General features: G+C 42.1%; 1 protein-coding gene across 2 annotated transcripts in view; it reads left to right on the top strand.

The window, feature by feature from the left end:
- The window catches only part of PSMF1 (proteasome inhibitor subunit 1), a 34,359-nt gene that overhangs the window by 13,197 nt on the left and 1,565 nt on the right, over window positions 1-19,597 (top strand). Inside the window, exons 4-7 of one of the 2 annotated variants that reach the window (XM_084887710.1) lie at window positions 5,935-6,120; window positions 17,155-17,208; window positions 18,247-18,405; window positions 18,940-19,337. In XM_084887710.1, the coding sequence (XP_084743836.1) occupies window positions 5,935-6,120; window positions 17,155-17,208; window positions 18,247-18,405; window positions 18,940-18,991 (451 nt within the window). In that variant the 3' untranslated portion in view covers window positions 18,992-19,337. Of the gene's footprint in view, window positions 1-5,934; window positions 6,121-17,154; window positions 17,209-18,246; window positions 18,406-18,939; window positions 19,338-19,597 lie in introns of those variants that run through there. The other variant, XM_084887711.1, reaches the window with a different exon arrangement.

The following is a 19,597-nucleotide window of genomic DNA, read 5'->3' as shown; positions in this document are numbered from 1 at the left end:
TGTGTGTGTGTGTGTGTGTGTGTGTATGTGTACTGCAGAATTTTAGTAATTTGTGTGCCATGAGATGAAAAAGGTTGAAAATCGCTATAGTAGACAAAGGAATCAAGGAGTCAAGTGAGGCCCAGCCTGGCCTTGGGAGAGCTGCCCACACCATAACCCCACCAAACCCCTTAACAAGATATAAGGGAAGAATATTTGGAGTGTGATCTCCCTTGACCTCTTCATTCTGGAATTCCACTGGGAGAGAAATTGACAGAACTTGTGGGAAGAATCGAGGCCTGTATTAAGCTGTTCATGCACATTAGGGCATTTCCTTGTCTCTGCAATACTGAGAGAGAAATAGTATTAACGTTTACTTATTTTTTTAAATACCTTTGTTGCTAGGTCCTATGTGGGTGGGTGTTTTGTTTTTTGATTACTGTGAAAGGAGGGACACAATAGTACTATTTCAGCTGCCGTTCTGAGAATGAAATGAGATGTCAGCGCAGAGTGCTTAGTGCTGGGCCCAAGCTCTTAGTAAATAGCAAAGGGGGGAAATCTGATCACTGGGAATCATCTCCATGGAAACAGAGGCTTTGAGAGTTAGGGTTTGGGATCTGCCTCCTAATCATAAGGCCCGCCCTCCCTCTGCCTTACTGTGCATAACACTGAGCTGCCTGCTTCTAGTCCCCTTTCCTCGTATGGCCCTCCCTGTCAGGTCATTATGCATGTCTTGTCTGTTTTAGTTAGTTATATACACATATATTGTGTATTTGACACATATTGTGAGCAAATTGTGAATTGCCAATGAGTATAAACCTATTTTATTTGCCATGCCCCTTCTTTCTTAGACAGGATGACAAGATGTCTTTTGCTACTACCAAAGTGGCAGTTCTACAGACTTTGAAACTGTGAGAACTTACCTTGGTAGTTTCTGAATCAGACCTGAGCTCTACATGCAAACATTTTGCATACGGATATCAGGGGTCTTCTAAGTGCATCACACACCATTCATCTGATCGGAAAGGAAAGAGGAGTTAGATTCCTTTATCCCTCCCAACCAACTTCGTCAACGAAGCAGTTAAAGTCCCCAGAGTTCTGTGTTCTAAGTAGAAACCTATTCTTTGTAGGAACGTATGGACCCCACAGGCCCTTGGCACTTTCACGCAGTTGCGGGTATTATCACTTTCTAACCGTAACTCTTTCTTCAAGCACAGTGTTCAGGATTGATATTTAACTGGTTAAAGCAGTTGCTCTGGTGGAAAGGGGAGCAGAGCAGGAAATGGAGGTCCTTATGCCCCATCCACTTGGCTTTTCTCTTGCCCTCCCTGAACCCCCCTTCTCTGCTCTGCTAAAGACCTGAAACCACTGACCTAGTCTAACCTCCGTTTATTTAATGGTTATACAATAAATGTATTTTTAATTAAACTTTTAAGAAATAATACAGAGAGACTGTGTTCTTTATACTTTTTACCTTAATGATAACATTGTACAAACTATACTAGACATTTATGACCAGGATTTGACTTGGATACAGTGATACAAGCCACCACGGGATCGATCCCTCCTGATGCTTTTCTTAGCCACAGTCACTCCTCCTCCCGGTGCCTAGCTCCTGCAACCATTACGCACTCTTCATTTCTAAAATTCTCTCATTTCAAAGATACGTATATAAATGAATCATACAGAATGTAAGCTTTTGGGGTTGACTTTCTCATCCATCTGAGTTGTTGCATGTACCAATAGTTAGTTTCTTTGTGCTATTGAGTAGTGTTTGTGGTATGGATGTACCCAGTTTGTTTAATCATTCATTAGTTGAAGGACATCTGAGTTATTTCCAGCTTTTTGCTATTACAAATAAAGGTGCTATGAACACTCATGTACAGTTTGTGTGGACAAACTTTATTTCTCTGCAGTAAGTGCCCAAGAGTACAATGGTAATTGCATGTTTAGTTTTTTAAGAAATTGCCAAACAATTTTCCAGAGTACAAATACCATTTTACATTTCCATCATCAGTTAATGTATGATCTCTGTATCTTCACCAACATTTGGTATTATCACTATTTTTTATTTTAGTTATTCTGGTGGATATGTAGTGATATCTCATTGTGGTTTTAACTTGCATTTTCATAATGGCTAATGATGTTGAACATCTTTCCATGTGTATATTTACCATTTGTACATCTTCTTTGGCAAAATGTCTTTTGCCCATTTTCTATTTTTTTTTTTTTTTTTACTGTTGTAATTTTCAGAGTTCCTTATACAAGTATATATTTCAGATGCAAGGCCTTTGTTAGATGGGGGTTTATAATTTCTTTATTCTGTGGTGTGTGTTTTTTTTCTCTTTACAGGGACTTTTACAAAACAAATTTTGAATTCTAATAATATCTGTTTTATCAAATTTTGCTTTTATTGTGTTAAGTTTTAAGAATTCTTTGCCTAGCCCTAGATTCTCAAATATTTTCTCTCAACATTCTAGTTTTATTTTACATTTAAGTTTGTGATTCATTTTAAATTAAATTTTTTTTAATTAATTCTCACCTGAGGATATGTTTTTATTAATTTTTAGAGGGAAAAGGAGAGGGACTGGGGGGGAGAGAGAAAGAGAAACATCAGTTGATTGTCTTCTGGGCATGCCCTGACTGGGGATCAAACTTGCAACCTAGATATGTGCCCTGACTGGGATTCGAACATGCAACCTTTAGGTGTATGGGATGACACTCCAACCAAATGAGCACCCAGCCAGGGCGTAAGTTAACTTACGTATAAAATGTGAGATTTCTTGCCTGTGTATATCATTGTTTCAACACCATTTGCTCTTACATTGAGTTGCTTTTGTAACTTTGTTGAAAATCAGTAGTCTATACTTTTGTGGGTCTATTCCGGTTTTTTGGGGGTTTTTTTCCCCATTGATCTTTCTGTCTATTCCTCTGCCCCTGTCACACAATATTGATTATTATAGATACCCAGTAGAACTTAATATTGAGAAGGATGATTTCTCCATTCACTTCTTTGTCAAGATAGTTTTAGTTATGCCAAGGTCTGTGCCTTTCTGTATAAACTTTAGAATAAGTTTGTGACTATAAAAAACTTGCTGGAATTTTGATAGAAGTTGCATTAAACCTATCGATCGTTAAACCTATGATGGGGAAACTTAACACTTTTACGATAAACACACCGTGTTTCCCCAAAAATAAGACATCCTCCGAAAATAAGACCTACTTACAGGTTCCTTCTGAGTGAAATATAAGGCATCCCCCCGAAAATAAGGCCCTCCCAGGCTAAACATGAGAGATTTGGTCCACTGATTCTGAAAGAAATGGAGTCACAAGAAATTCACCAGGAAATTCAAGAATTGAATTGTTATGATGATGTTCCAGAAGATGATGACATGATTGTCATTGAATAAATAAGTAAATTCTTGTAGGATTCACAGTTTGTCTGGTTTGTGTTGACAACTACCGTACTACCGTACCGTAGACAGGTAATAAATTTTCTTTATTTTCATTTAACAATAAATGTGTACCATATTCTTCTTCATGGAAAAATAAGACATTCTCTGAAAATAAGACCTAGTGCATCTTTGGGAGCAAAAGTTAATATAAGACACTGTCTTATTTTCGGGGAAACAGGGAAGTATGTCTCCATTTACTTAGATCTAAATTGATTACTTTCATCATCATTTTGTAATTTTAAACATATAGAATCTGAGCATGTTTTTGTTATATTTGGAGGGATTAGAGGTGATTGTAAATGAAGTTCTTAATTTTGGTTTTCAAATGTTCATTGTTTGTATATAGAAATGCTATTTATTTTTGTGTATTGATCTTATATGCTGCCTTGTATATTGAATATTTGGTGAACTTACGGTGTTGGAGTTTATATCTAGATTCTTTTAGGATTTCAAGGTAGACTATCATGTCATCTACAGATGGGGGCAGTTTTATTTCTTGTTTTCTAGTTTGTGTGCTTTTTCTTGCTTAATTTTTTTCAGGTTTGAATGTGTGTTTTTTTATATTAAATTTTACTGGTTGACATTGGTCAACATGCACATATAGGTTTCATGTGTGAATTTCTAAGTTGCAAAATTGAAAAAGCGAGAACTTCCAGAGTGATGCTAAATAAGAGTGGTAGGAGAGGATATTCTTGCCTTGTTCCTAAAGTATTCGACTTTCATCATTAAATATATTGTTAGCTCTTTATCAAAGTGAAGAAGTTCTCCTCTGTTCCTAATTTGTTGAGAGTTTTTCTCATGAATAGATTTACTATAGTGTGTCTTTGTCATATTTTTTTCTGCATCAATTGACATAATTATTTGATTTTTTCTTACCTTATCGATATGGTAATACTGAACCAGTCTTGCATACCTACAATAAATCCTGTGATGTATATTTCTTTTTACATATTTTTAAATTCAGTTTGTTAATATTTTGTTGAGCATTTTTTGCATCCAAGTTCATAGGAAATACTGGTCAGTAGTTTCCGTTTTTGTACTCATTGTCTGGTTTTGATATCAGGGTATCACTGGCCTCTAAAAATGCGTTGGGATATGTTTCCTCCTCTTGTATTTTTCTGGGAGTGACTATAAATTGATGTTCTTTTTAAAAAAAAAAAATTAATTCTTTAAATGTTTGGTAGAATTATCCATTGAAATAATCTGGATCTGGATATTTCTTTTTGGGTTGCTTAAGTATGAATTTAGTTGCTGTATTCAGATTATCTATTTCATTTTGGCTGAGTTGTTACAGTTTGTGGTATTAAAGAATTGGTCTAAGTTGTTGAATTAAGTTTTCTTAATAGTATTATTCTTTCATTAGCAACAAAGCTGTTGTAAATCTCGTTTCTTTCTTGATACGGATGATTTGTGTCTTCTCTTTTTATGCTTGCCTGTCTTGCAGTAGGTTTATCAATTTTATTCATTTTTTTAAGAACCAGCTTTTTAATTAATTTCCTCTACTACTTTCCTGTTTTATTGATTTATGTTCTTTATTATTTTATTCTGCTTGCTTTGGGTTTAATTTGATCTTCTTTTTCTAGGTTCTTAAGTCAGAATTTTCCTTAATCTCTTCTCTTACCCCCTCACCCCCACCTTCCCTCTGAGATTTATTGTGATTTCCCCCCTTTTTCCAATGTAAGCATTTAATGCTACGAAGTTTCCCTTCAATGAAGCTTTAACTATATCCCACATATTTTAATATGTTTTATTTTATTCAATGCTTTGTATTTTTTTCAAGACTTCGTCTTTGATTCATGAATTATCTAGGCTAATGTTGCTTAATTTCCATCTATCTAGAGACTTCCTTTCTGTATTGATGTTTAATATTATCCCATATGATCAGAAAACATATTATTTCAGTTTTTAACATTTGTGAGGTTTGCTTTTTGACCTAGCATCTGGCTTATTTTAAAACACCTGCTACCCAACTCTGCCTCAATACCTCATCTGTAGCTCACATTGCTTCTCTCATTGGCAGATAAGGGAGGCCCAGAGCAGCCTTCCGCGGGCCCCTGAGTTAGTGACAGAACTAGACCTTGAGCCCCCAGAGCCCTGCCTACTTGGACCAGGAACCAAGTTTATCCTCCCCACAGAGCCTTTGCCTTCCATGACCCTTCCCATGACACATGATGAACACATAATTGAGGGTGGGATGGGATGGGGTGGGTACAGAGGAGTAGCCAGTCCAGGCCCTATGCCCCTACACTCTCACCGCTTTCTAATGGGGTGGTAAATGAGGAGGGACAACTCAGATGCCTAAGAAGCTTAGGCGCAAATCTCGTAGACAACCTCGGGCTGTTGCCCCCCTCACCCAGGCCCGCTGGGCGGCCCATTCCCACCCTTGCAAACGGTCTAAGCGTACTTTCAAGAGCTGTCAAGGCCGCCGCAGCCACCAAAATTCTGTATTGAGGGTTGCCAGCCAGCAACAAGCAGTTGACACCTCATCTACCTCCTATAGGACCTACAGGAACAGTGAGGAACTTCGGTGTCGTATTGGGTCTGAAATCATCACACCTCTTCACGACCCTTGGGACAAGACTAGTGTGAGCAGTCCCCAACGGGAGTTTCCGCCTGCCACTGCCAGAGAGGTGGACCCACTCCGGATTCAGCCACAGCACCCACACGTTAGTCGGCCTCCTTCCTGGTGAGTAGAGCCCCCAGTGGGCAGTCACGCTTCTGTAGAAGGATTCCAGCCATGACCATCTTGCCATGACCTCTTCACTGGCCACTATGTGTCTTCAACAGAATTGTCAGAGCCTTAGTGTATGGAGATAGAAGACATAAGTAGAGCAGTGAGTTCTTGCGCTGCCACTAGTCAGCTAACTACCCAGCGCCTTAAGGCTGCCTGCCCCTTTCTAGAGTCCACAGAGAGCCTCTGGGTCAGCCCAAGGGTCAGTGCCCATGGGGCTTGTGTTCAGTACTCCCAGGTGGCTGCTGAGGTGTGTCAGTCATTGATTCCAGAGTTCATTGTGTGTGCAGGGCTCTGGGCGGGCTTTTTGGGAAAATGCAAAGATACAGAGTACTGTCCCCTAGAGGATGTAGTCCCAGTATCTTACCTATTTCACTTTATTGGAGTCCCCTGACCCCTTGATGACAACTTCAGAACTTTTCCAAAACAGCATGGTGTATGAACAGATCATGTCCAAGGTCTTTGCAGATGAGCACAGCAGCCTTTAGGGCTGGAGGCCTACGCTCCAGGGGAGGAGAGAAGGACCAGGGAGACTTCAGTCTCTGGCTGAGACGCACTTTCCAATCTGGGATCCACCATGTAGTGGCAACGGTGGGATTGGCAGGGGTGGGGGAAGGTTCACTTCGAGGCCATAATCACACTCAGTAAGTGCTGTCATTGTTATTTTATTCTGTTTGTCAATTGATATACTTTTGATTAGTATAATAATAATTGGTAGTCTCTTTAGCAATCTTCAGAAATACTGGGTCCTGTGGGAGAGTAAAGAATAATAAAAATGGTTGAGAGGCTGAAACAGCTTGTCTGGTCTAACATTCTTTATTTAAAATATATATATATATTTTATTGATTTTTTACAGAGAGGAAGAGAGAGGGATAGAGAGTTAGAAACATCGATGAGACAGAATCATCTATCAGTTGCCTCTTACACACCCCCTTCTGGGGATGTGCCCGCACCAAGGTACATGCCCTTGACCTGAATCGAACTTGGGACCTTTCAGTCTGTAGGCCAGCGCTCTATCCACTGAGCCAAACCAGTTTCAGCTGGTCTAACATTCTTATTTTACAGACAGGAACAGAGGTAAGATGACCTTTTTAAGGTCATGAGCCACTAAAAATGAGACAGAGGCAGGGCTGGGGTCCAGGTATCCTCACACCAGCACAATGCTCTGGCTGTGATGTAACCAGAATATAGTGGCAAGATTTCAGAATGAAGCCTGGGCAGCAGTCAAATTGGAGAAGATTTTTAGACCTTAAGTAGATAATAATTCTCAGTTATTTTGGACTCACTGCCCATTTCAAAATAAATATTCTGTGAAATCTCCTTTACTCTCTCAAAATGGAATTCATAAATGTTGTTACTTACCAGATGTTCAGTTTCAAATTCAATTGGTGTAAAATCCTAACTATAATATGAGAAATAAAGAGAGTAATCTATAATAATAAAAACATAATATGCTAATTAGACCAGACCTTCTGGATATCATTGGACATCCTTCCGGATGAAGCCATAGCTAGGGGCCAAGGCAGAGAGAGGCAGTTAGGAACGATCAGGCAGGCAAGCAGTTAGGAGTGATCAGGAAAGCAAGCAAGCAATTGGGGGCGATCTGGCAGGCAAGGCAATGGTTAGAGGCAATCAGGCAGGCAGGTGAGCAGTTAGGGGTGATGAGGCAGGCAGGCGAGCAGTTAGTAGCCAGGGGTCCCAGAAAGGGTGCAGGCTCGGCTAAGGGACCCCTCTACCCCCCCTCATGAATTTCATGCACCTGGCTTCTGGTTAATAATAAGATAACGTGTATTTCATTGTTTAGATGCCTGAGCAAGACTTCACTGGAAAACATAGTCAGATATTTGCTCTTGTATGTGGAATTATCTTGAATTTGACAGCAACAAAAGCTGGCACATACAGATGAGTCATGTCAGCAACTCGAGTATATAAACTGTGTTGCTATTGCTAACATGACTTTTCTGAAATGGTGAACAGCCCTTAGGAGAATGGCAAACAAAATAATGGATAGACAATGTTTCTTGATAACATCATTTATAGTCCTGGAAAATTTTGTTTTAGACCAGTATGAAAAATACTTTGTGTTCATGTATAAAATAGTCTTGGACTCAGATAATTTATGTAGGCTTTACATCTCCTTTAATGTCTAACAAGTCTTTCAAAAGTTGTGTGGGATGCAGTACATTCTTTGTTATGTGGGATTCTACTGTGAATTGTAGAGCAGGCAGCATCTGGTCTCTGTCTATTAATGCCTCGAGGACTCTCCAGACACTATGACAAGCAAAAACACCCCAGAGCTCCCACAATTGGCATCTGAAGGCTGTGCCATCCTAATTTTGGAATCATAGACCTGAGTCTAGAATTATAAAGGTAAAAAAATCCTATCCATGGAGGAAGTGGAAGAATTAGAAAATCACCATGTTGCAAACTTCGTCATACACATTGTCAGTAGTCGCTAAAACCATCAGATAAAAGGTTGATGGGGAATTTTATAATAGATGGATCAGACTGATAACTCCTGAAACCCCAGGTCAATCTTAACCCTGAAAGTAGTACAGCCAGACATTGTTTCTTCTATACGTAAGTTCACGGCAGCCTGAATGTAGATCGAACCTTCAAGCTTCGGTTTCAGAGAAGCATAGGGATAGAAGAACGAGTTAAACAGACACATGAGGAACATGAAAAATTTTTACACAATAAATTGACCTTGTTTCCCCCCCCCCCCAATCAAATAAATGAATGGCATGGGGGAGAAAGGGAAAGAGAGGACTGTTAATAAAAGTCATATCAACTGAATACAGTGTTGGACTTTCCTTGGATCTTGATTCATAGTAATTCTAAAAATTATTTTTTAAAATTTGGAGAAATTTGAACATAGACCGGGTATTAGGTAACATTAGGAATTACTGCTAATTTTGTTAAGTGAAACAATTGAATTTTTGTTATATTGAAAAAGAAGAAGTCCGTTAGAGGTATATATTTTACAAATATTTATAATGAAGTCTTTTTCTTTAAAGTAATTTCACCCTCCAAAGAATCAGGCATTACTACAGGTGAAACAAGAGTGGTAGAATATTGATAATTATTGAAACTGAGTGGAAAGATGCGTGGGGATTCATAAATTATACTATTTGTACTATTTGGGGCCATTTGAAAATTTTCTTAATAATTTTTTATTAATACCAATCTTTCACAAACTCCTTCAGAAAATAGAAAGGGAAGGGACACTTCCCAACTCATTCTGTGAGAATAGTATTACCCTGATACCAAACCAATGATATGGCAAGGACACCACAAACCAGTATCCCTCCTGAATATACATGCAAAAATCTTCGACCGAAAAAAAAAAAAAATCATCAACAGAATAGTAGCAGAACAAATCCAGCAATGTATAAAAAGGAGTATTCATAAAGAGCAAATGAAATTCATTCCAGGATTGGTTAGCTTAATATCTGGAAATAAATCAATGTAATACACCATATTAATAGAGCAAAGGACAAAACCCACATGTTCATCTCAAATAGAGAAAAAGCATTTGCAAATTTCAACACCCTCTCATGGTAAAAGCCATCAGCAATAGAAGGAAACTTTCTCAACCCAATAAAGAACATCTGTAAAAAGCCCGCAGCTAACCTCCAACTTAACAGAGGAAAATTCAGTGCTTTCCCCGTAAGATCAGGAACAAGCAAGGGTATCTGCTGTAGGCTCTGCGATCACTCAAGAGAGCAAAGAATCCAGATTAGAAAGTAAGGAGTAAAACAATCTCTATTTACAAATGACATGGGGTCTTATATGTAGAATATCCTAAGGAAATTAAAAAAAAAACTTTTTAAAACTAATATACAAAGTCAGCAATGTGATAGGATACAAGAGCAATACACAAAAATTGCTTGTATTTCTATACATTAGCAGGGAACAACCCAGAAATGAAATTAAGGAAATGATCACATTTACAATAATGCCCAAAAGAATAAAATACTTAAGAATAAATTTAAGCCAAAACCAGTTTGGCTCAGTGGATAAAATGTCGGTCTACGGACTGAAAGGTTCCAGGGTTCGATTCTGGTCAAGGGCATTTACATTGGTTGTGGGCACATTCCTGGTGTGGGGTGTGCAGGAGGCAGCTGGTTGATGTTTCTCTCTCATCGATGTTTCTACCTCTCTAACCCTCTCCCTTCCTCTCTGTAAAAAATCAATAAAATATAAAATAAAATAAAATCTTTTAAAAAAAGAATAAATTTAACAAAAGAAGTACAGGATTTATACATTGAGAACTACAAAAGATGGTTGAAAGAAATTAAGGAAGATATAAATAATGGACATCCCTGTTCATAGGTAAAAAGTCTTCCTATTGTCAATACTCCCCAAATTGATCTGCATATTCAATATAATCAAAATCAAAATCCCAGAGTGTTTTTGTTGGAAGGTTTTGTTTGTTAGTGTTGTTGTTTTTTTAGAAATTGGCAAACTGATTCTAAAATTCATATGGAAATGCAAGGAAACCAAAATAGTGGAAATAGTCTTGGAAAAAAACTTATGCGTCTCAACTTACCACAAAACTACAGTAATTAAGACAGTGTGGGACTGACGTGTAAAGCAAGGGAATAAAATTGAGAGTCCAGAAATAATCCATACATTCATGGATAATTATTTTAAAATTTAGATGCTGATGAGCCACTTGGTTCTTAAATCTGTGCTATTCATTGAGCTCACTAGATCCAGCCCTGGGTGATTCACTAAGGCCAGTGACACCATCTGGGTTCTGCTCTCATTTCATCTCGCAGGGGAACAGCGGGGTACTTGGGAACACATAAGAAGCGGAACCTGAAGCACACTGTGTTCAGGGAAGGCTTCCCCAAGGAGGGACTGACCTCTACCCAGGAGAGAAAGGGTGCTCCAGTCTGAAGGCCTGTCCTTTGCGGAGCCCTAGAAGGACAGGAGGACAGCTGAGCGGGTGCAGATGGAGTAGGGCGGTGGTGGTGGTGAGTGGTTGCAGAGCCTACAGCAGGCTTCCCCACTCAGGGAAGGGACAGGATACAATACTCCTATCAAGGAGGATAATTACCAGGCGAGTGGTGTGGGCCTCAGTTTAGGAACCTTTACTAAGTGAAGGCTCTTGGTATTCGGGCTGAGAAAGGCTTCAGGGAAGATGTGGGCATTGTTCTAGGCCCACAAGGTGGGGAAGAGAGCCTGGGAATGGTGTCAGCCAATCATTAGCCTGCTGCTGGCACGGCCAGCTCTGCACTCTCCTGCCCTTTGTGTTTGTTTTGTTAGCCAAAACCCCTGGCCCCTAGCCTGGGGTTGACCCCACTCAGTTATTTTTGTCTAATCCCAAGATTATTGGCTTTTTTTTTTTTTAAGTAGTACTTACTTTGCCCCACTTTTCACCTCGTTGTAGCTCCATCATCTGGACTTACTATGCCTTGCACATATTTGATGAGTTCCCTATTCTGCAAATGTTTTCCTGTGGGGTAGAGATCCCTAGGGCTGGACCCCTAGCCTGAGGCACACACTCTCCCTCCAGCTTTGCAAACAAGGGAGTAAATTAAAGTGATAGCGGCCATTAACAGAGGTTAGTGCGGAGATCCTTCATGGATACCCTGGGCAAGGCTTTGTGGAGGAGCTGCTACCTCAGCTGTGTCTTCATGGGGAAGAGCAGTATTTTTTAAGCTGCTTTTCTTTTTTCATTTGTGTGTCTGAATTATTTCATAGCATTTCTTCTGGGGGTGGGGGGGGGGAGGCAGTTTCCATACTGAGGGAACACTAGGCCAGATGCATGGGACTGTCCCTGAAATTAGAGGAAGAATTTGTGTCTGGAGTCCTAGGATACAGCAGCTGGGGAGGATGGGTAGATTTTGGAAGCCCCTGATGTGGAGTACATGACTCTCCCCATGGGCAGGTGAAACCACTGAAGGATTCTGTTGGCAGTAGTGCTTTTGGCTAAAGAGCCTGGTGGGTTGGAGGGGGTACAGCAGAAGGCCGAGCCTCACCACACCTGCATACCACTCTTAGCAGGCAGGGCTTCTTCCCCTTCTTTCTGCCTCCCATCCAACCCCCATGTCAAGGAGAGAGTATTACATGGCAGTTAGGAACACAAGCTTCGGAGGTTGATCAGCTGGGTTCAAATCCTGACCTTGTAGCTTTACCTGCCAGCACATGTAGCCTCTCGGAGCCTTGGTTTTCTCATCTGCACTTTGGGGTCATTATTCCTGTCTCAGAGGTTTCTTAGGATTGAATTTGATGAATATCACATGTTGAGCTCATTGCTCAGAATATAGTAAATGTTGAATAAATACTTAGCAGGTCCCATTCAGGTAACAGGGATGAGAACAAGACTGAAGGTATAATGAGTAGAGGGTCTCCCCAGAGAGAACCTTGTTTTTAATTACCTATATCATCCCCCTGCCCCACCCCCATAAAAGGATTTGAAGCAATAGAGCCACAGTGGTGGGAGAGGATTGACCCGGATGGTGTCTTTAATGGCTGTGTTTAGATCCAGGCCCCTTATGGACATTGTTTCCTTACATCAACACTGGCAGGCCGAAACTGGTTTGGCTCAGTGGATAGAGCATCGGCCTGCGGACTGAAAGGTCCCAGGTTCAATTCCAGTCAAGGGCATGTACCTTAGTTGCGGGCACATCCCCAGTAGGGGGTGTGCAAGAGGTAGCTGATTGATGATTCTGTCTCATCGATGTTCCTAACTCTATCCCTCTCTCTTCCTCTCTATAAAAAATCAATAAAATATATTAAAAACAAAAACAAACAAAACTGGCAGCCATTTATCGAGGACAGGAGTAAAGGCTAGTTCTTGGCTTTCGTTTGTGGTTGCTCATCTTCCAGACAGCCCTGTAAGATCAGCGCAGCGTACTTTACAAGGCGGGGGACAGAGGTAGGACAGTAGCATAACTTCCCTGGAGGTTGCCCCTCTGTGAGTCCGCCTCAGCTTATGCTTTCCTCACTGCTCCTTTCAGTTTAGTTCATGTAATCAATTTGTGTACAAGTTCAATGTGGGGCATATGGAGAAAAACCTTCTCCTACCCCGCCCCATTGGGTTTTTCTCAGGCAAGCCTGTTTCCCGGGACTAGGACACTGAACTAGAAGAGATCGTTGGAAGAAGAGGCGGGATGTTTAGGAGGTTTTTTGTCAGCCACTAGTGAGTTGAGTCTGTCAGGTCTTCCCTCTGTACCCCCCTTTTTCCTCCACCCCCTCTCTTTGCCAGCCCCTTTCTTTGTAGCCCAGATGTCTGTAATGACATCCATTCCTTTTTATAGCCACAGCCGCCACCACCACCACCACATTCCTGGGCAAGCCACCACTCACAGTTTCACCTTTTTGTTTTTCCCTCAAATGCCTAATTTGGGGGTGAGGCTTTAGGGTGGGGAGTAGAGAAAGAGCAATACAGCAGCAGACCTATCTGGTACTTCAGAGTGTTCATCACCCCATCCCTGAAAAGCTTGGCTTATGCTCCCAGTAGGAAATAGCAGCCTCTTCCACTTCCCATAGGACATAGTTCTGTGTCTCACCTCTCACCTTCCACACCCTCATCTTGCCTACCCCATAAACTTCCAAATGCAAACCGAAGTTGGGATGTCTGCCCTAGTCCATAAAGAGAGTTGCTTCTTTGTGTGTTGAGGTGTGTCCAGAGATCAAAGGCTACTGGGTCTGCTGGTTTGATGCTGGGTTTGATGTTGGTGTAGATGGAGAGGACATTCCATTGTGATGGAGAATTGAGGGTGAAAAGTAGATCTGTCCTACTCCTGAGATCTGTAAGGGAGGTTGTTGTTTTATTGTTTGTTTTCATATAAGTCTAACTTTTTTGTTGTTATTACTTACAATTCTTACCCATTTCCCTTTGCTCCATCTGTCGTCCATCAGTGAGGAGATTGTCCCAAATCCTGTTCCCCATTTTGAAAAAACAATTTTCCCCATGCTTAAACAGCTTTAATAAAAATAAATCCTTAGATATAAAGCTCTTATGCCATTCAAAATTCATTTTTAATCCCAGTCTATATCTTTACATATTTTTTAATGTTCCAAATATTTTGTGTTCTACTTTTTTTTAATTTCATAATTCATTGACTAAAGTATTAAGTATGGTTTTTTAGTATCTGATATTATATAATACAGCTATGTTATCATTTGTGTAACCTCAGTGGGGTATTCTTAGCATGTCCAGTATTTCATTTTAAATTGCACACTATGAACATGCATGTGCATGCACGCGCCCGTGTGTGTGTGTGTGTGTGTGTGTGTGTGTGTGTGTGTGTGTGTGTACTAGATGCCTGGTTCACGACATTCATGCACTTGGCGGGGGAGGGGGCGTCCCCTCAGCCTGGCCTGCGCCCTCTCACAGTCCGGGACCACTTGGAGAGGTCCTTAGTACCATAGAGGCGCCAGCAGTGAGCCCAGCTTCTGACTGAGCAGTGCTCCCCCTGTGGAAGCACACTGACCACCAGGGGGCAGCTCCTGCATTAAGTGCATGTCATAGCGACCAGTCTTTCTGCTGTTCAGTCAATTTGCATTTTTGGGTTTTATTATATAGGAGGAATATATATATATATATTTTTTTTTTTTTTTAACTTCCTTGAGTTATATTTCCTATGCTGGCAGATCCCAAACATTTGGTCTTAGGAATCCTCTTGCACTCTCAGAAATTATTAAGGACCCCAAGGAGCTCTGTTTGAGGTATATCTGTCAGTGTTTATCATATAAGAAATTACAGCCCAAAATTTAAAAATACACATTTTGTCATTAATTTTAAAATGACAATAATAAAACCATTATATGTTAAAATAAATAAGAAATTTTATTAAAATAACTATATTTTCCAAAGCAGTCCCTGTGGGTGTCACTACTTAGATTTCCATCTTACAAGACTGGGATGCAGAGGTTTAGTGATAGACCCCTGCTAACCAGCTAGGTAGTTCCCCACCCAGAGTCCAGAGCTCATCTCTTAATCCCAACCCTGAGGCCACTCCAGTTCCCCAGAGCACCTCAGCCATTGGCATGGTGCCCACCCGAGTTGTGTGTCCAGGAGAGGCGTGTTGTGTGTCTGAGAGGAGGGGGAGCATATAAGAAGGAAACGGTGGCTAGACTCACCTCAAATCCTTTAAAGGGGCCTCTTTTAGAGCTGAGACATACTGTCCTGTGGGCCAGCCAAGAAGTTGTGCCTACGGGTTAATTATACAACACTCTTTCCTTCAGTTGATTACCAGATGTAGTAGTAGGGCTTGATTTCAGGGACCATGTGCAAAAGTCACTTTCTTATTTTAAACCCTAGAGCCTCAGTCAGCACATCCAGGACGGAGACTATTTTAAAATGGATTCTGCACATGTGCCATAATGAGCTCACTGAAAAACTGAAGTGTGCGTGTGTTGAGTGTGAGCCTAAAGGATATGTTGTGGCAGTTTCAAGTACACAAATTATTGGGGCTGGCCTTGCGGCTGCCATTCTAGGCCCCATTGTTCTCCATTTCCTCTCACCTCCCACCGTCTGTGGCTCACGAGAGAGAAATAGAGATGGCTGCATGTTTCAGGAGCCATCAGACTCAGTTCTCCCAGGCATTTTTATAGTCACTAGAAGGCCTCTGCTTGCTGCTCTAAAGGGGGCAGTTGGTGGGGATAGGTGAAATGCTTGCTGCCCTCTGGCACCAGTTGGTCCGACCAGTGAGGCAGGATGCTGGGAGGCCACCAGAGACCTTGGCTGCCAGCGCCATGAGCCCAGCTTGGGGACAATAACCTCCCCTTGGAAACCTAGTCCATCTAAATCACACTGTCTTCCAGTCATGAGGTAGGACTGATTGGAGAAGCACCTGCATTTGGATTTTTCCCCAGATCTTTAGTTAATGGCTTCTTACCTATGAGCTTAGATTAGGGGCTGTTAATGAAGAATCTGCCATGCCCCAGAACTGTCAGGCTCAGATTGCTCACTGGGACTCCAAGCAGATTCCAAAGACCACTTTTTCAAATACTAAACCTTTTTTATTTTATTGCATTCATATCCATATTCTTTATAGAAGAAACTCACCGCTGTTTATATTTTCAGTGCCCTTCTTTCCAGTTTTATTTATCCACACCCACCCACGCTTTTCACAGTTGATTTCTTAGGCTATTGATAATCCCTTTTTGTCCCACAGTTAACATTCGAACAGAAACATTTTTACACATCATTTTAAAACATTCTAAGAGCATTGTTTCCTTGGCCGAATTTAGGGATATGCCCTAATGTACCTAACTGGTCCCGATTAGTGAGATATTTTAATCTGAATTAAGTGTTTTTTCTTTAAGATTGATACCTAGACATACAATTGTTGGATCAAAGAATATAAAGATACATAAAGCTTTTGAGAGAGAGCTCTATTTTGTGGGTGTATATATTATATAATACAAAATCTCCATTTATTCTCCTTGCTCATGCATTGTCAATGAGGGTAATGGGGGAGGAGTGAAAAAAATCTTAGCGTTTACAATGGTTTGTGGCCCTCCAGTGGGCTACAGAGCATAAACAGATATTCAGCACTTGTGGTGGGAAAATTTTATGCAGGAACCATAATGAAAAAAAAAAGGTTGAGAAGCACTGAGTTCGCTGTATGTGAGTACACATCTCACTCTATCCTTGAAAGCTTTTAAATCTGAGCTTTTGGTTTTGGGTTTTAAAATAATCTTCTGGTCTAAAAGATCTTGGTTCTTTATCCAACGTTTAAGAGTTTGAGAAGGGTGTGAATAAAATAAAATGTATGTGGCAATTACCACTGTTAATATTTTTCTTTCTATACAATTGGGATCCTCCATGTTCTGTAGCTTTGTATTCAGCCATTGTGACATTATCAGTGTTAGTCTTTGCCAAGGGCCACTTTGAAATATCCCTTGTGTGATGGTTCATGCAAGGGTTTCCCTTGTCCCCAAGCCTGGGAGTCAGATTCAGGCTCCTGGGGGCCCAGGTGCTGGCTGCTCTGGGACTGACAGTAATTGTCCCTTGTTTGTTTCAGGTGTGATCCCCTGGGCCCATTTGCTGTCGGGGGAGATGACCTAGACCCCTTTGGGTGAGTACTGCTGGAGAGGTGGCAGCAATACAGCTTGCTTTCCTGGCTTTTCAGCCCAGCTCACTTTCTAATTCTAGAGCTTTCATCAGTCTTCCTTTGTGGGGAAGGAGCAGTCTGTTGCCAAGCAGCTGAGAAGTCATTGCCATTGTTCTGCTCTGAGTGTAGGGGAGGGGCTAAGCCAGCACAGCAAGCAGCTCTTCTGCCCTTTCTGGCCCCTCTTAATGATATGGAGGACAGCAGCCCCCTCCTTGGAGGGCAGGATACCATGTCGGTTTATCCGGTGTGGGCTACAGACTTTAGGACATCTCAGTGCTACTCAGAGGTCACCTCGCTTGATAAGGGGAGTCTTTAATCCCCAATAAGCTCTGGGTGGTTCTTGTCACATATCCACTAACGTCATTACAGCCTGAGCTATGCACTGTCTTCTCTGAATGAGTCACACTAGACTTTAACCTCTGCTGCAAAGTGTCCCAGCTTGGCCATCTGATTTTTAGACAAGTGATGAAGTCCCAGAAGTGCACGGTTAAGCTTGAACAGTGACCTCTGCACATGTGTCCTAGTTTGAGCACATGAGGTTGGGTCCATGGAACTTCATGAGAGAGATGCTGTCAGGACCCACAGGCAGTCCATAGATTGCCCTGGGGTTCTTTAAATAAACAGCAGAAAGGCAAGCAGCATGGATTGTCCCAATGTCATCCTTAGGCCTTAGACCTAAAGTAGTGTCCTGCAGAGCCTCATAATGGTTCTGCCATGATGGTTCTGCGTTGACCTTGGCAAATTCTGGCACCTGTTCTTGATCAAATTGCTCCCCTTGGGTACAGGTCATGGCAGGAGTCTATTTTGTAGGCTCAGGGACCCTGGAGATCCAGAAGTCCAACTGTGCTGTTTGTGTTCTTGCCCTGAGCAGCCATCCCTGTGCATCTACTTGAGCCACCATGCAGGATTAGCCCAGGCATTCTTAGTCTGTTCTCACCTCCTTCGCCTCTTCTCCAAAGCTCCCTGCCATACCTGCAGACCCATTTTTCCTTCTTGCCTCAGGTATCGAAGAGGTGGCATGATTGTGGATCCTCTGAGATCTGGCTTCCCAAGAGTACAAGTTGACCCATCCTCAGGCCTTCCAAACCGGCTCCCTCCAGGCGCTGTGCCTCCAGGAGCGCGCTTTGACCCCTTTGGACCCATTGGGACCAGTCCAGCTGGGTAGGTATTCACTCAGGTATGCTGAGAAGTAGGACCTGATGACAGCACGTCTCAGTGCTGCAGGAACGAAGGCATCACACCAGGCACAGATGCCATAGCTCCATCCCCCACTGGCAAGAGAGTGGAGCCTCCTTCAGGCCCTGTCAGATGCCCTCCCGAAGCTTTCCAGGAGCGCCCGTTCCTCAGTGCCTCCCTCCCCCCAGTTCCCCTCAGAGAGGACCCAGGTGAGGAGGAGCGACTCCCTCACTGTGTTTAGCTGTGGCAGGAACCCACTGGATCCTTATCAACACTTATTAACATGGATTGATATTACTGCCACATTTAATAGATGGAGAAAACCGAGGCCTTGAAGGATGAAGTAACTTAGCCAAGGTAGAAGAATCAGGATTCAGTCCCAGTCAGTCTGGCTCTAGAGTACATGTGTGCTCTTCAACTCCACAAACCACCACATCATTCTGGAGTACAGTCTCCCTCAGCTCAGGGCTCTGTCCGCCCTCCATCACTCCAACTCACCAGCCCCTCTTTCCATTCCAGACCTAACCCAGACCATCTCCCCCCGCCGGGCTACGATGACATGTACCTGTGAAAGCCTCAAGAATGTAACATCCCAGCCTTCCCTCCACTCTCCTGGAGCTACCACCTCTGGCCCCATCAGCAACCGTGTTCTTACGGGCTGGGGGCAAGGGACGCTGCCCAAGTGTTTGCAGGCTGGCTGGGATTGCCTCCCTACTCCCTGTCAGAGTCGCAGCACCTGCTGCAGCTCTCCACTGGGCTGCATATAGGTCCCAAAGAGAAGTCAGTCTCTTTCACCACCAGCTCCTCCCCACTTCCCAAGGGAAACTCCGGCAACATATACCCTCTACCCAGTGCAGCGCTATAAGAACAAAATGCATTTTGGATGTTATTATTAAGAACCAAATGTCAATACAGAAGTCATGTTGCCGTCTTCCATTTTTCTTTACTGCACAGTTCCTTCCAATTCTGAGACTTTTGAGCTTGAATCTTTGTGGGGCTAAATGACTTTTCCTTCCCTGGGCCCATTCTTACTTCTCGGGCACCTTCCCTTCATAAATTGCTGTTGGCTCCTGACATCACCAAGATGGTCCCAGTGTGGCTGCATGGATGAAATGAGTGGCTGGAAACCTCATAGGACACAAGGATGGTTTCACACAGGCAGGCACATTGCAGAAAG

Source organism: Pipistrellus hanaki, assembly GCF_964339955.1.
Source record: "Pipistrellus hanaki genome assembly, chromosome: 6".
Classification (NCBI taxonomy): Eukaryota; Metazoa; Chordata; class Mammalia; order Chiroptera; family Vespertilionidae; genus Pipistrellus; species Pipistrellus hanaki.
Note: the sequence above shows the minus strand (reverse complement) of the source record. Positions and strands in the feature narration are given on the sequence as shown.